The sequence below is a fragment of the Columba livia genome, chromosome 1 (assembly GCF_036013475.1).
Source record: "Columba livia isolate bColLiv1 breed racing homer chromosome 1, bColLiv1.pat.W.v2, whole genome shotgun sequence".
NCBI classification, from domain to species: Eukaryota; Metazoa; Chordata; class Aves; order Columbiformes; family Columbidae; genus Columba; species Columba livia.
Window position 1 is genome coordinate 72,582,523 of NC_088602.1, and position 15,900 is coordinate 72,598,422.

The window sequence follows — 15,900 nt, forward strand, 5'->3', positions numbered from 1 at the left end:
GGGAGCGGGAAGAAGGGCACCGACACCCCCGTAACTCACCAGCTGCTCGACGGCGGCAGCGCCTCTTCCCCTTCCGCCATAGCTGTTGACGTGCCTCCTCGGTCGGCCGTAAAGCGCGGTCGGGTGATGTGTGTTTTTTGTTGTGTTTTTTTTTTTATCCCGACGCTCCACCTCTCCATGAGCCGGCCCTGCTCCTCGTCTCTCCCGTGCTGTCGTGAAGTGAGGGCTTCCACCGCAAAGCGCGGAAGCCTGGCAAGGCAGAAGGGCGGTGCCTCTGCTTGCGAATCAGAGTGGGGGCCGGGGCCGGGGCCGGGGCCAGGGCCAGGCCGGGCGGGCCGCGCCCCAGGGGCGTTCACCTGAGCGTCTGCCCCGGGAAGGCAGGAGCTGCCCCGCCGCGGGCCGGGTCGGGCTGACAAAGCCCCAGCCGCCTCTCAGCGCAGCCGGGGAGGCGGCGGCTGGCGCTCCGCCGCGGGGGGAGGCGCTGACGCGGGCTCTGGCGGGAGACCCGCGGCTGCTGCGGCCGCTTTGTGTGGCCCCAGGCTGGGTGGCGGGGGAAGGCGCTGCCGCCGGTGCCTTTCTCTGTAAGCGTTGGGAATCGGTTTTCCCAGAGGCAAGCCATTCTGCGAAAAACCTGAGTATTTTTCAGTTCCCATGAAGGGGAACTGCTTTGCTATATACAGGCTTTATTATTAAACGACTTCTGTTACAGTCAGTAGCTTGCCAGGCTATACTCTGCAAACTGGAGATAAAATTTGGAAGTTTCACATGGAATCCTGATTTCCAAGGACTACGAATCGTCTGGCAATGTTCATTAGCAACCCTGGGCCAAACAACACTAAAGCTCTCAATCATGCACATTCCTCATCCATCTGCACCCTCAAACAAAAAAATAGTATGTGTTTACGAAAGTTAAGAAGAATGATGTAAGTCATTTATCACAGAATTACAGAACGTTAGGGATTGGAAGGGACCTCAAAAGATCATCTAGTCCAATCCCCCTGCCGGAGCAGGAACACCGAGATGAGGTTACACAGGAAGGTGTCCAGATGGGTTTTGAATGTCTCCAGAGTAGGAGACTCCACAACCCCCCTGGGCAGCCTGTTCCAGTGTTCTGTCACTCTCACCGTGAAGAAGTTTCCCCTCATATTTAAGTGGAACCTTCTATGTTCCAGTTTGCACCCGTTGCGCCTTGTCCTATCATTGGTTGTCACCAAGAAGAGCCTGGCTCCATCCTCATGGCACTCACCCTTTACATATTTATAAACACTAATGAGGTCACCCCTCAGTCTCCTCTTCTCCAAGCTAAAGAGACCCAGCTCCCTCAGCCTTCCTTCACAAGGGAGATGCTCCACTCCCTTATTCATCTTTGTTGCTCTGTGCTGGACCCTCTCCAGCAGTTCCCTGTCCTTCTTGAACTGGGGGGCCCAGAACCGGACACAATATTCCAGATGTGGTCTCTCTGGAATAATAGTGCCACCTTATGATAGATTCACGTTCTTACACTTGTCTGTTTTCCTTCCACAGCTGGCTGCGGGATGCGCTTCGCCATGCAAACGCTCGGACTCTAAAGCAGGACAGCTCCTGTGAAATACCTCACACAGGTTGCTTCACTGTCTGCAGGGTCCGGTGCCTCGAGAGTGAAGAACTTTCATTCAAAGGCAACACACAGTGTTTTGACGTGTATATTTGTGTCTCAGAAAAGATTATATTAATAATCTTAATCCAGAAAGTATTTTACAGCGTCAAAACAGACTCAGGCAATTAAAAAAATATTATGACTGGGTAATATTTTTAATTTCTTTCCTCTTTTTCCCCGCTTGGGCTATATTTTTGGCAAAAAAAAAAAAAGTCAACAAACCCTCCCTATGCATTTTAAACGCTTACCTTTATTACTTAGGAAAAAAACTTTGTAAAATGTTCATTGGACACCGTTTGCCTCCCGCCCCCGTGTGTGGGCGGGCGGGGCCAGTGCGCAGGCGCAGGCTCGGGGGCGGGGCCAGGCGCGGGCCGCGCGCACCGACCCGCCCCGCCCCGCCCTCCCCGCGTGGCGGCGGCGGCGGCAGCGATAGTAGCGGCATGGGGGACACGCTGGAGGAGCCGTGGTGGGAGAGCCCGTCCGGGGCCGGCAGCACTCCAGGTACGCGGCTCCTGGAGCTCGCTTCTCACGCTGGGATTAAGCAGTCTTCCTGACGGCCTGCCTCCTCTTCCCCGGCCCTCCTTCTCTTTCTTTTTTTTTATTTTTTTTTTTTTTAATTGCGTCCTCCCTTCAGCTCTCCCCTTTTCTCTTTTCCGCTTTTAATTTATTAATTTATTTCTCCTGTTTTTCCTCTCTCGCTCTCTTTTTATTTTCCTTCCTGTGCCTCCTTTTCCCTGCTAGCTGCCGATGCCGGTTTCGCTTGTAAACAAAAATCTCTGCATCCAGGTGAGGTCTAATCTCTGACCCTTGGTACCCGGGATCGTTAGAGGATGGACAGGCGAACGAAGGCGTCTGTATTTAAGTGACTGCGGGAACCTGCCCAACAAAAATGCGTTTAAGCGAATTTTAAAAAGCGAAAGAAAGGGAAAGGAAGAAAACGCCTTGCTTTGAGTTCTGAGCTCAGCAGCCCCGTGCATTCATTCAGCTTCTAAATTGTGTTTTCTTCCAAAACGACTTTATTTGATGAAAGGATGTTGCATAATGTGTGTTGACTGCCGTTACCGACCTGAAGTAACTTACAGTTCTGAAAAGCCTTGGAAACAGTAAATCCGCAGTAGAGCCTTTGGAGAGAAAAATACCCGTGCTACTTGAAAAGCATCACCCATGTGCTCACTAAGGTGTCTCGTGTCACCTTTGTCATGTGTTATTATAAAAGGGCAGGAGTTAAACGGCTTTTCTCCAGCCATTGCTCCCTGGAGTATGGTACTATGGCTTATTTGTCTCTTTTCAGAATTATTATAATATCTGTCTCCTATACTTTTTTTTTTCAGTGTATCTTAAAGCACGTTACAGCCTGTGATTGCATCCGTAGCATTGAGATTTAATGCAAAAATTCAGGTAGATCTAGGCAACTAAAATGACTTTAAAAGTTTATAGTGCCATATTGATTTTTTTAATTTTATTTTTTTGTTTTTAGCATATAAGTAAGAGTTGGGAGTTATTTGCGTTTCTGGGAAGACTCTGAATCTTCCAGTGTCTTGACAATGGTTGCCTCCTTCCTGTGAAAGGGTTGGAGAATAGTTTGAGAGGGAGCAATGTAAAAATCGTATGTATATAGTGCAGGAGGGGTCACAAACCCTAGTAAGTCTCCTGAGCATTTAATTTTATTTTTTATTCTCATGTAGGTTCCTTAAACAGTTCCACTTCCCATAGTTAATGCTCTTCATTAAGAATTTTTCATTCAGGAGTCCTAAATAACTTAGGAGCCTACCTGCACGTTCTGCCAAGCAGAGGTTTCAATTGGGGTGGGTGGTAAGCTGATTTTTGTCTTGTTAACAGCTTTCCTTTAGAAACTGGACACAAAGCAGGACTTGGATGATAAACATTTGACGTGATGGATAAACCATCTGACTTTGAGATGAGACTGTGAAGCACAACTCTTCCAGTTATGGAAGACACCTCTGGAGGTGTCTAATCCAGTCTAATCCCTGTACTAAAAGCACTATATGCACTTTATTCCAAGAATGTTATCTGAGTGTGTTACAAGTATCATTACAGGTGAGTGTTGTGCAAATCATATACTCTGCTGTCCATATCTCACCTTTCAAAACTTGTTGGCAGGTTCTTTATGAGGAGCCTGTTGCATTAAGTTGACACAAGCCATCAGTAAAGTAAGAAGAGCAGCTGTTACTTTTATTTTGTGTAGTTATTTTTCACATACAACAGATTAAAATCAAAGGTTAATTTATACTGCTTCTTATGAATACTATAAAATGCTTTAAAATCAGTTGACCTGAAACAGGAAAACAAGGTTTACAGTGTGCAATGTAAGCAGCAATACAAGAAAATAATTGGCCATTAGCTAGCACTTCTGACAAACTCGATCAAGTTTATTTCTGTGAAACATCAAGTTTTGTTGAAAAAAGTTTACTATCCAAATTCATTTGCTGACCTATTTAAAAAAAATCATCTCTGCCACATCTGTAGGTGCAAAGCAGAATTTGAAATGTACTTTTAAAATACTGATCTTTTGCCAAGTCCTTTAAGACTAGTGCTAGAATAAGTCCTGACCAATGGTATATTCTTCTTCATAACAGCCCTCAGAAGTGTCTTAGATTTTAGCATCTCGTAGTTAGAGGCTGTTAGTTAGAGGCTGTTGTTAAGAAGAAGTATATGGAAGATGTTCAGACTTGAAGGGTATGAAAACACAAAATATATACCCTAGTATAATGATATGTAAGTAAGTTGTAACTTACTTTTGGCCACATCATTAGATATTATTATTTTAGAATCCATATTAAAGGTAGTTACTCTCACTTTGAGACATGAATGTTTACCCTGCTGCAGGTGGTACAAAACCCCAAACTGAACCAAAACCCAACAAAAAAAAGCCCTGAAGGGATTTGCCATCTATTTGCCTTGTCACATGACACAGTCTAAAAAATCTTGCACAAGAACCTCTTCAGTAAACCTTTGAGATGAGATTTGTGGAGAGAGTGGTCAGGGGTTATTGTCTGCTTAGCAGTGGTGTTTAATGTTACACATGTCCCAAGTCATTTAACTGCAGGGCTTTCTCTCCATCCCTTTTCCAGTTCATGTCACAACTATGTCCAGTCTTGAATATGACTTTTATATTGTGTTCGGAACTGTAAGGCAGAAGATAAGGAATACTAAGGCGTTTGCTTAGTACTCGTGAAAGACACCAGGTTTATCATGTTCTCTCCATAAACAGAAGGAACACTTCTCACAGCACCATAAATGACCATACCTTGCCTGTAGCCAGCGTGCCACATCTCCCGAGCAGTTTGAGGGAGAGCGTCGAAGTTCCATTTTTCAGAAATCCTCCCAGTTTCTTCCTTTTATGTCACCACTCATTATCTTTCATTCTCCGTGCTTTCTTTGTCTCCCTTAATCCCTTAAGAGTGTAGTATCCCTGTTTGTCAGTTTGTTTCAATCCTCATACTCATAGGTAGAAATCAGTTGTGTCATCCCAAAACAGGAGCAGAAGACAGGGAAACTTTTATGTCAGTGGTACAAATAGGTGAGAAGTATAATATGGTATCATAGAGGATGATTTGACAGTACTCAGTGGTCCTTTGTGATCTCTAAAGCAAAGGATGCTATTGTGGGAATTAATTTCTCTTGGCAGAGATTTTCTTTCCTCTCTGTAGACTGGCAATAAAGGGTGGCAAATAGCATCAGTTTGCAATATGTGATTTGCGACTACCAAGAAGTGGGCTGTTCAATGTAGCACATTCAGTGGGAGTTTTGTAGCTTGATTGGAGCTGAGATCTGTTGACAGACCTGTGTATGGAGCACTTTGTATCTTTTTTTTTGGCTCATCCATGAGTTGCTGGCCCTTCCGATGAAACTTATACCGGAGATCTCTCTGATAAGCATGCCGGGGTGACAGCTGCTTTTTGAAATTTGAGTTTCTTCACGTTTACATATACTCATTCTGCAAGTTGCAGAACATAAAATGCTGTGCTTCTGTGAACTTTATTTGGATCTGAGCATATATGACATACAGCCTCAGAACTTTATAGGTACCTGCAGATTTAGTGAATAAAATTTGAAACCGTTTCTGTTTAATATGGAAGAGACATTTGTTAATTTTTGCATTTGACACAAGTGTGTCTTGTAGGACACAAGCTGAAATAATCTTTCAGTAGACTGATCTTTTTGAACTTCTTCTTTTAGGTACTCTTGGAGAATTTCTTGTGGAGCTGTTGAGGGAGGCATAAGTTTCTGTTGTGAGTTTGCAAAAATAGTCACGCAGCAGTGCTAATGTGTTGGACTGTCTCAGTGGTTAAGTTAAACTTCTAGCTGTGAAATAAAAGGAAAAAAATCGGATAACTGAATGCATCAAAATTGCTCCTTGCTTCAGCAAAAGGAACATGGTTCTGACTATGGCACTGTGATCATCACCAGCTTTTGCTTTATTTGGGAATTATGATTTGGCAGTTCTTAAAGAAATACCTATGTGAAAGGAGTTTTTCCACATATTATCAGTTGAGCCATTTAGACTGTTGGAATGCACTCTGTTAGGGGAAGAAGAATGAGGGAGACATTAATACCAGGGAAATAAAAATTAATTTTTATGTTCTAAACCAGTAACTCATGTTAGTTGGTATTACAGAATTCCTGTGGGGGGTTCCTTGCAGTAATAGGATTTCGTTAGTTTTAACTCTCTAAAGTGGAACAGCGAGACATTTTCTTATCAGAGCAACAACTGCTACTTTTTAGAAAATTGAAAAGAACAAACATGGAGTCTCTTCTAATGTTTGATTTTAAGTCTTTTGAAGAAGTTATGCTTTAAGAAAAGTGAAAAGGCAAATTTTCTCATGAATGAACTAGAACTACTTGTGCAAAGAGTTTGGTTGAAAAAAGCTTCACTAAGAGTTATGAATGCAATTACTTATTTTACTTGAATGTGAGCAGTTGAAAGGAAGGGTAAAGTTGTGGAGCAATGCAAGAACAAAATTGCACTTCTTTGTAAGTCACAACTTACTGTTAACCTTGACACATTTTGATCAGTTCCAAAATACAGTTTAAGTGAATTGAAATCTAAATACTGTAGTCCAAATAAAATGCTGACAGTTTATACAGCTAATACAAACAATATCCATCTCAGTTCTTGCATCTCTTTTCCTAAGATAACATCTGCACCAAGTTGAGTGGGGATAATCACACTAGTTAACTCATTGAGCAGAGAGTTGTTCATCTTCAAGTCATGCTTTTAAAGTAATGCTTGGCACAACAAGGATGTCTGCATTTCTTTAAATTCTACGCGTCGTGAACAAGTAAATTTCTCCATACCTCTCTTCATTTTGTCTTTTCTACTGAACATAAGAAATCCATACAGAAACCCTTCTTGACTAGGCCAGCTTTAAAAACAGAACTGCACATCCCTCAACCTCTCTTCATTTGATTGACCATGTGTTTTTATAAATCTACTGGGACAACATTAGTATTGTTATTTATGGAACATGTAAAAATTGAGTTTACAGTAGAAACTTGTTTGTGCCTCATGTGCTTTCCTGCTGTGAAGGCCAAATTCTAGAATTACACCACAAAAATGGGAGCAGAGATTGGTTCCTGCAGACATGCATTTACCTTTGGCTTCTAAGAATTTGGCTATCTCTTGATGTCCTGTGATTAGTGACCATTGATGTGCTGACCATGTGGGTGGTTTCAGATTTTCCCAAATGGAAACAACTACTGTTGAGGTTCAGATTGCTTAAATCCATTTTAATGTCATAGACATGGAAAATTATTTACCTTCTCCCTCCACTTTGAAGGCAGGTTTTGGACACAGTCCTTATAATGCGTAACTTTCCAGGACCGCTGTCTTGGAGTGGTTTGTTGAGATGTCCAGCTGGAATTTTGGCAGGTACTTTGGTTGTGCTCGCAGGCTTTGGTTTGGGGATCCGAGTTGGAATTGAACGATGGAACGCGTCAGTAATCTTGAAATAAACCGAGAAAATAAGTTATGCATTAGGGAGGAGAAGATGGATTGTGTATTTAGCTTGTCAATGTCTTCTCTACTTCATCAAACGAAACATATTGCTCTTGGAACTGCTTGTCTGAATTTCCTTTCTCTCCTTGGCAATGAGTGTGCAGTTTTGTATTTCACTTATCTACTTGATTGGTAAATACCAAAGAATGTGAATGGATTGAAATATAGAGTATGAGTAAGAGGGGTTTGCTGTTAGCCCTCTGTCTAGGGCAGCAGCCCCGGGGGCTGAGTGAGTGATGCAGGGAAAAGGCTGTGAACTTTGTGACTTCTTTGGGTGAATATACAAAGAACTTGAAGAGAAGCAAGTCCTGAGTACCAGGGAGTACCTATCTTATACTTTACTCTGAGCAGTCATTCTTTGAAAGTGACCACAGTGCCTGTGGCTAGGCTGTTTTGGAGACTCAGAAGTTTCTGGTGGTTTAGGTTGACTTGTGTCTTGGTGTTTGAGGGACAGGTGTAGGTGCCTTTAACTTAATATTATAGCTGTGACTATGTTATATTATGATTTAAAAAACCAACCAACCAAGGAAAAAAATACACGTGATGGTGGTCTCTAAAAAAAGAATCTTGGGAAAGCAAAGTTTCTGTGGAAAAAGAAGGAAAATTTTCATAGTTAAAAAGTGGGAAGTAGTAGGTAGGAAGCAGAGCATGTAGCCGGATTTTGTACTATAGCGGAGATACCATCTGAGCCTCACAGACACCTGTGATGTTCAACATATTTATAAACTTCATGGGAAGAGAATTAGTACTGAAATGACAACATTTGCATATAGTATAAAACGTATTAGAAGCAAGAGCTGACAGAAATTAATGTTATTAAGCAACAAGGAGATAAAAATGTGTGTCAGTTCAGTGTTAATAAATGAAAAATAGTATACCTAGGGAAAACTAGTTCACATACAGTACTAAATATGACATCTACTGTCACTCAGAACACAGATCCTGGAGTCGCTGTAATAGTCCTCATTGCTCAGCAACTGACAATTGTCAAACAGGTAACAGGCAGGTTAGGAATTACTAGGAAAAGAATAGGAGAAAACAAGACCCATCATTTTTTAGTGTGTAAATCCAAACCATGCCTACATTATGAGTGTTTTGCAGAGTTTTGTCCAAACTGCTCAGAAAAGGTTATGGCAAAATGCAGACAAAGGTGGCAAAGGCAATCAGCTATGAAATGACTTCTGTGTGAAGATTATCAACATCCACTAAACCTTTTCAAGTTTGGAAAATAGACTGTGGAGAGACAAAAACAAACTAACCCAAACAAACAAACAGAAGAAACAAACACCAGAAGAAATCTAGCATTGTAGTGAATAGGGGATTTTCTTTAATAACATGCTTGAGAGGACATCCATTGAAAGTGGGTTAAAGAAGAGTAAAAAGTAATTTGCCTTGTCAAGGAGCTACAAAATTCATTTGGACGGGCAGTTTTTGAGGTGATGATATAAATTGATATGGAGAGAGCTTAGTGATTCATGACATCCATCAAGGACTGCTAAACACAAAGATGTGATGCACTTTTCAGCTCTGGATAGCCAGAAATTGTGGACTGCTGGAGGCTGGGTTTATTACTGTTTGCCTGGTACTTATAGGATTTCTCATAAGCATTTACTGCTCATCACTACCAAAGATGAGATTTGTAGATCCTGGGTCTGAACATGTATAACTCGTTTCCTGTTTTTATTTTCAAAATGAGAAACTTTCAATTTGTAGAGTTTTTAAATATATATTAATAGAGGAAAGAGTTTGACTTTGAAAGTCAGAAGGAGGAAGGAGATGCATTCTTTTTTTTTCTCTGCTCTGTGTTCCTAGAAGATTTTACCTCTAGGTGAGAAAGCGAGAGGCATTTTTCTTTGCTGTGTTCCTTGACGATTTTTACCTCTAGGTGGCAGTAAAGTTCTTTTTTTTTTTTGTGCCACATCTCAGTATCTCCTCTAAAACTGAACTGAAACTTTTTAAATGCTGTATAGAAAAATTAACTTGCATTTTCAACGTAGTCCTGAATTCTAGTACTCGTATTGTTAGTATTCAAGGGAAACAAACAAACAAAACCCCAGAATACACACACAAAACAATACCAAAACCCAACAAAAAACAAACCAACCAAACAGAAGACCAAACCAAAAGCATTTAGCTTCAATTGCCAAAGGCACTGTGTTAAGAAAGAAGGGGTTGATATTGGAGGGGATAGTTGTGTTACTGCTCTATGGCTTTCTGTGTGTACCGAGTTGGAACAGTTTGCCATCTGACTACGTGGTGCGGCCTGGTAGATGAGGGACAGTGCTGAGAATAAGACATTTGTGTGGGCTATTCCTAGTAGTGCTACTGTCTGAGGTGAATTTAGAGATGATATAAAAGCGTTCCAGTACAGAGATTCCAACAGGGTACAGAGTGGTTGGAGGATTCTGTCTGTAGGTGATTGAACAGCAGTGCTAGTACTTCAAGAAGGTATTTGTAGGCCTAGATTTTTGCAGGTTTTGTCCATCTGACTGGTGTTCAGGCTCTTAAGGCCTTATTAAGTCAGTGGGGGGTTAGCTCTGTAAATACCCTTGTCCTCTGGCCTATAGTTTGCGCCAGCTTCCAGGTCATTAAAACCACCATTTACAATATGGTCTTCTTAGGTTTAATTCCAGGCAAAAGTTTTTTGGTGATTCAAAATTATGTTTTGTTTCGCAGTTCTGAATGACAATATTGAATGTATCTAAGTTATTATCACATAGCGTTGAATATTGCATTATAATTGATGGATTGCTAAAGTTTTGTGTGCTTAGAGTGTTTGTATTTCTCGCTTTTGTGTATGTTATGTTTGCTTATAGCCCCAGTAACTGAATTGATGGAACTACTGGCATAGACTCAAACTTGAGGATAACAGCTGTATTACAGGGCTTTTTTTTCCTGTGCAAACAAACTATATCAGTTTTAAATTTCTGTGCCAGGAAAACTAAACTTGCATTTCAGTGATAGTGCCAATCTAACTGTATAGCTGTTAACTTTTGTTGTAGGTAGGGATTTAACAAACTGTCCATATAGTTCCCTTTCTTCTCATTCAGCATTTAAAAATTGGTTTCTTTTTCATCATTCCTGGCATAAATTCTAGAGAGGAAAGACTGAATAACTTAAAGTTAAGGAAAACACTTGTTGACACTCTTTTAGTTTAATTACATGTGTAGCTAGATTAAGGACTAAAATTTGTTTATTTTTTAAAACTTGGTACTAGACAAAATATGCATTTTGGATATTAATTGTACAAGAACATTTTGTGTTAGTTGACTACAGGTACATCTTACAGCAGCATTGATATAAAGAGGGAATGGCATTATGTGGGAATTGCTGGGAAAGCACTTGAAAGTAACTGTAGTGAAGTTCTGCATTGGTTTAGTTGTATGCGTACTGAAAATTCTTGTGTAATTCTCTTAGTTCCTTCCCTGCTACTTAATGGCGAGGCATGTGAACAGATAGATTGGCTATGACGTGCTTGTGTGTTGAGATGTCCCTTTTGGGTTTTGGGCAGACCTGAATGACTAAAAACCCACCTATATATAGATTTTGTTGGGCTTTTTCAGTTTGATTTTTAACTCTTATCTGTGTCTGGGAAGTCTGTGTGCATACCAAAAATCTCTTCAGATGTATGCACCTGTTCTACCAGTTCATTTTCTCTTTCAGTATGAATGGTTTTCAGTCTCCCCCATTCTTTTTTTGAGACTTGTGAATTTTCTAGCTCTGCATTCATCATTGCTTAGTTATGACTCTTAGAGTTCCCATCTGTAGGCCACTTTTTATATTTGCAATCTTTCTAAGTGATAGAAGCAGAAATAAGATAATGTTTATCCTTTAAAAACCAAGCTGAGCTGCCTTTCATTTTCTGGGGAGCCCTTGTGAGTTCCCATCAGTGCTCTCAAAACACCCCTAGAAATGAAATGTTACCCAGGAGCTACCTATCTGAGTAGCTGTGCAGTTTTCCTTTATGTGTCTAAACACAGTTAAGTAAATATCAGCAAATAATTACTGCCACAACAAGGATAACCAACCCCAAAGACATTAAACTAGCCACATTTTTGAAATAAGAAGATATGTGGTATGTCTGTCCATACATAACAACCTCATATTAATTTAAGGTGTAGGACTCAGAAAATACCAACATATTTGTCAATAGTGCTTATGGTTGTAGAAATAAGCAGTTATAGCTCATTTTCAGGGGAGTAATGATCTAAGACTCAGGAAAGCTGTGGTTTCATAAGGATATTTTGACTTCCTCAGTTTTAATTTAGCTTCTAAAGTAGATGTCAATCACCTGTAATAGGAATTGGCAGGAGAAAGGCTGTTAGAGTGAGAACCTGTATGTAGCGACTGTGTTTGTTATTTCATAGTGAGTGACAGCAGCTACTTCAGGGATGGGGACAAGCACTCCACGGGTGGAATTTTCACACATGACTGTGGAAATAACCCTTCTTATTTTCAGGAAGTTGGCTATGCAAGCATAGTCTCAAATATCAGGGTATATATTCCATACACACTTTCTGCGCCCCCCCCCCCCCCGAGGTGGGTTGTCTGTTATTTATATGGGCCATCAGATATTTTACTACAATATAGTGCTTGCTTTCTGGGTAGCGGGCTAACATAAGTGTGTGTGGGGAGGTCAAGGAAAGAAAACAGGTCTTTTTCTCTGCTGTTCAAGTAGTTCTCCTGCCTTTGGTCCTCATATTATTTTTTTTTGGTCCCCCTCTGGAAGTATGATGTATGGTTTGCTTCCTGTTTGAACTGTGTTCATTTAAATAGGGGGGAGCATGTAGTACTTCTGCTGTTTTTTCTTATTTCCCTTTCTACAGCCATTGTTTAACTTGATCTCTGAGAAATCACTTTAGATAAGGTTCCTTTTCACTGCATAAGTTTTTAGTTTAAGAAATTTGAGCAAAGGAGCGCATCATTTTCAGCGTTAGTGAAGGTGGCCAGGGGGTGGTGCTGAAGATCCTTTACACAGAAGTTCACATATCTCCATGCACACAAAGATGTCAGGCTTAAATTTGTTCCTGGATGGTTGAATGCAGACAGAACATAAGCCAGGTCTGCAAGTGAGAATGAGTTAAGATTAAATGATAAGCCTCAATATTCCCTTTGGTCTCCAAACAAGACAGCTTTGGCTGAAATTTCTGGTTAGGCCTCCCCAAAGGCACAGGGCACTTGAATATTTCCCTTCTTTTTTCACTAGATCCTGGCATCTGTCTTTCAGGAATCCAGAGGGGTAATTCTCATTTGCTTTGCATTTCTTTTTATGCGGCCCACTTGTGTGCCTGACTATATTGAGATGTGTAAGCAGGAGCTGTATAAATAATTGTTATACTTACGAACATTGGTAGGACCTTAGCAAGAGTATTGTCTGGTTTGGGGCACTGCACTGGGCTCTCACGCCATTATAAACAGCTCTGCAGAGGTAAAATGATGAGTAGTTCATACCTTTGTGGTACTTGAGCTATTAAGTGGGAGAGCAATTGGACGTGTTTAATCTGGAGAAAACAAAACTGAGGAAAGGCATGGTAGTTGTCTTCTAATATGTCAAAATCTGTTGCAGAGAAAATAGTTTTTGAGGTCCAGTGGAGCAACAGGAAAGCGAATACTAGATTACAATTTCCGCAAAAGACATCTAGTTTAGAAACTGGCAAGACTTTTGATGGCAAGGATATTTCAGCCCTATTACGTGCTCCTGAGGTAACTGTGAAATTGTCATTGCAGAAGTTGTTTAGAACAGGGTGAACCAGGCACTTGTTTGGGATGGTTTAAGTCAAGTTGTAGCAAGGGAATAGGCTGGAAGATGTCCAGAGATCTCTTCTAAGCTCCATTTTCTGCAATTTCTACCTTTCTGCTGATATTTGGTCTCTTACAGCACTCTTGATTTCAATAATATGACCTAATTGACAGAAAAATCTATATTAGAAATAATTGCCATATATGTGACACGATTTGCACTCCTGTACCCAAATGTGCCACCATTCTTACTGAACACCAAGTTTAAATCTACTTTCTGGTGGTAGGGAAAAGAAGGGTTAGACGGAGGCAAAAGTTGTATTCCTGGTTACTAAAATTCTTTTGTATGCCTTGCTTTTCTTGGGATGTATCCTCATTGAGAAATGCGATAATCTTTTAAGTAGAAGATAGTTTAAAGACTCATTTTTAATAGATAATTGGCAAGATTCCGGGAAAGGTAAGGTTATGTTGTGGGTCAGCTCCCCTAGGACAAGGGTTTATGTGGGACTGATTGATCAACATCGCCATGCAGCTGGCTGTTCTCTGAAGTGAAGAGTTACTTGTTGTTAGCTCTCCTCCTTTTGCCCCTTCAAACAAGGAGGGATCTCTGGCACGTTGTTAGAGCATTTGGAGTCCCTAAGAGTAGTAGTGCGGCCTTTTTAAAGAATACTAAACACACCGCAATATTAATTCTGTCCAGGAGAGGGTAGTGCCGGCACTTAAATGTGGCTACTGGTGCTTAAATGTGAAGTGTTTTTGTAGAATACATTATTTTACAGATCGGTGTAAGATGATCGATTCACTTGGTTTAAAGCTTTGCTGCCATTTGTTGAATAAGATTCTTGGCAGTGGGTCTTATTCTGTACAGGTTGTGAGCAGGCAGGGATTATATGTGTTTGGGTATTTCTAAGTGTGTAGCTTTTAAAGGTGCATGGAGCTGTGCTCAGACCTACACACATCTTTTAACATGAAAACATCTTCTATATCAACATTGTTTGAAAGTTTTGAATATCTTTTCCTATATTAGTTAATATATGTGTTGAAGAAGCATACAGGGCTAACCAAGTTGGGCCCAAATATGTTCTGCATGGAGAAAGAACCCTCTGTTTTTACCATTGTGGCTTTTTTTTCTGTCTGGGAGCAGGCTGTTTTCCTCTGTGAAGGCCACCTTTAAAAGTGTGTTAATCAGAGTCATATTTCAAAATCTTATATAAATTTTATATATATATATATATATATATATATATATATATATATAATGTATTTTCTATATATATAAATTCGGTTTTATAAAAACCCTGTACCTTTTGTCCAGCCAAGATTGGTGATTGTACAAGATAAAAGTGACCTGTGGTGGCTTGAGTATAAGAAAATCAAGGATAAGAAATTCTAGGACTCTAAACACAATTGAGGCTGCCTTGCTGTGATTTTGCACATGTCAATTAACTTCTCTCCTAAAAGTTGAGTCATTTCTTCCTTCTACCCCAGAAGGATGTTAATGGGACTGATGAGTGTTTGTTATATATTTGGAGTGCTTTGTGTTGTGTTTGCATGCTAGATTGTGTCTTTTCAGACAACAGGAGTACCGTTTAAGCTGGTGGCACCAGGGCTTTGGCAGTGATTCCAGTACAAAGTGCTCATCCTTTTTGCTTGCTCCTTCAGTTATGCCAATATAGCTCTGTTGTAGAGCTGTGCCATGAGATGGATCCTGTTGTTTGTTTGTTTTAAAATAAAGATTAGTGGAGTGTGTATTTTTTTGTTTGTTTGTTTTTAATCCAGTTTATTGACCTGATTCACAGTGCTGCCTCCCTGAACAGTGATGACAGCATAACTGAAAGGGCAGTATTTTTGGATATGGGATGTGGCAGGGGTAAGAGAGGTGGGGGGAGCTGCATTTGCCCATCCCTATATGAAGGCCCTATGATGTCAGGCCACTGCTTGGCAAGTGGAGACTCATGGATTAAAACAGGCATTTCCTCTTGTACTCAAAATCTGTTTCCCAAGAGTACTTCCCTTGGTGCTCAGAAGAGAATCATGTTCAGTTGGCAGCTCTGATATTTGAGGCTTTCTGATCCACAGCATGGTGGATCGTTGGGTGATGTGCTAGCAGGGAGAGTTCAGCTACATCTTGGGGCTGCTGACTGCAGGTTTGTGAAAACACTTAATGCTTCTTAAATTTTTAAGGTTCGACATTTTTTTGAGCAACTTCCTGCTTATGGTCCTTAGTGTTAATTTTAAAATGTCTCTATACACCCACTTGTGCTGTACTTGAACCATAAGATCTTTTCCTCTTCTGTTTCTTGGTAACGTAATGTTTTGCTAGTCTTCGCTTAAGCCCAGAGATTAGGCGGTTGTCAGTTTTTTGTTTTGCCTGTCTCAAGATCTGTTTCCTAGGGACAAAGTCATCCTGCAGATGGTGACTCCATTTCCATCACCTAACCCTGCAGCATCCATTCAATCTGAATCAGAAAGTAGCGCTGTACAACTCTGTTTCTGATTATTTTTT

General features: G+C 40.7%; 3 protein-coding genes across 10 annotated transcripts in view; 1 reads left to right on the plus strand and 2 right to left on the minus strand.

The window, feature by feature from the left end:
• TBC1D23 (TBC1 domain family member 23) overlaps positions 1 to 200 on the minus strand; it is a 36,548-nt gene extending 36,348 nt beyond the window's left edge. Inside the window, exon 1 of one of the 2 annotated variants that reach the window (XM_065062290.1) lies at positions 40 to 200. In XM_065062290.1, the coding sequence (XP_064918362.1) occupies positions 40 to 179 (140 nt within the window). In that variant the 5' untranslated portion in view covers positions 180 to 200. The remainder of the gene's footprint in view (positions 1 to 39) is intronic. The other variant, XM_065062299.1, reaches the window with a different exon arrangement.
• A 1,776-nt stretch (positions 201 to 1,976) lies between these two features.
• The window catches only part of CMSS1 (cms1 ribosomal small subunit homolog), a 251,048-nt gene continuing 237,124 nt past the window's right edge, over positions 1,977 to 15,900 (plus strand). Inside the window, exon 1 of one of the 4 annotated variants that reach the window (XM_065062430.1) lies at positions 1,977 to 2,137. In XM_065062430.1, the coding sequence (XP_064918502.1) occupies positions 2,077 to 2,137 (61 nt within the window). In that variant the 5' untranslated portion in view covers positions 1,977 to 2,076. Of the gene's footprint in view, positions 2,138 to 3,529; positions 3,695 to 15,900 lie in introns of those variants that run through there. The other 3 variants (XM_065062421.1, XM_065062437.1, XM_021293259.2) reach the window with 3 other exon arrangements.
• FILIP1L (filamin A interacting protein 1 like) overlaps positions 3,804 to 15,900 on the minus strand; it is an 89,858-nt gene continuing 77,761 nt past the window's right edge. For 2 of the 4 annotated variants that reach the window (XM_065062352.1, XM_065062381.1), the window contains 2 exons: positions 7,418 to 7,602; positions 3,804 to 6,177 (listed from right to left, as the gene is read on the minus strand). In XM_065062352.1, coding sequence (XP_064918424.1) covers positions 6,087 to 6,177; positions 7,418 to 7,602 — 276 coding nt within the window. In that variant the 3' untranslated portion in view covers positions 3,804 to 6,086. The remainder of the gene's footprint in view (positions 6,178 to 7,417; positions 7,603 to 15,900) is intronic. The other 2 variants (XM_065062359.1, XM_065062366.1) reach the window with 2 other exon arrangements.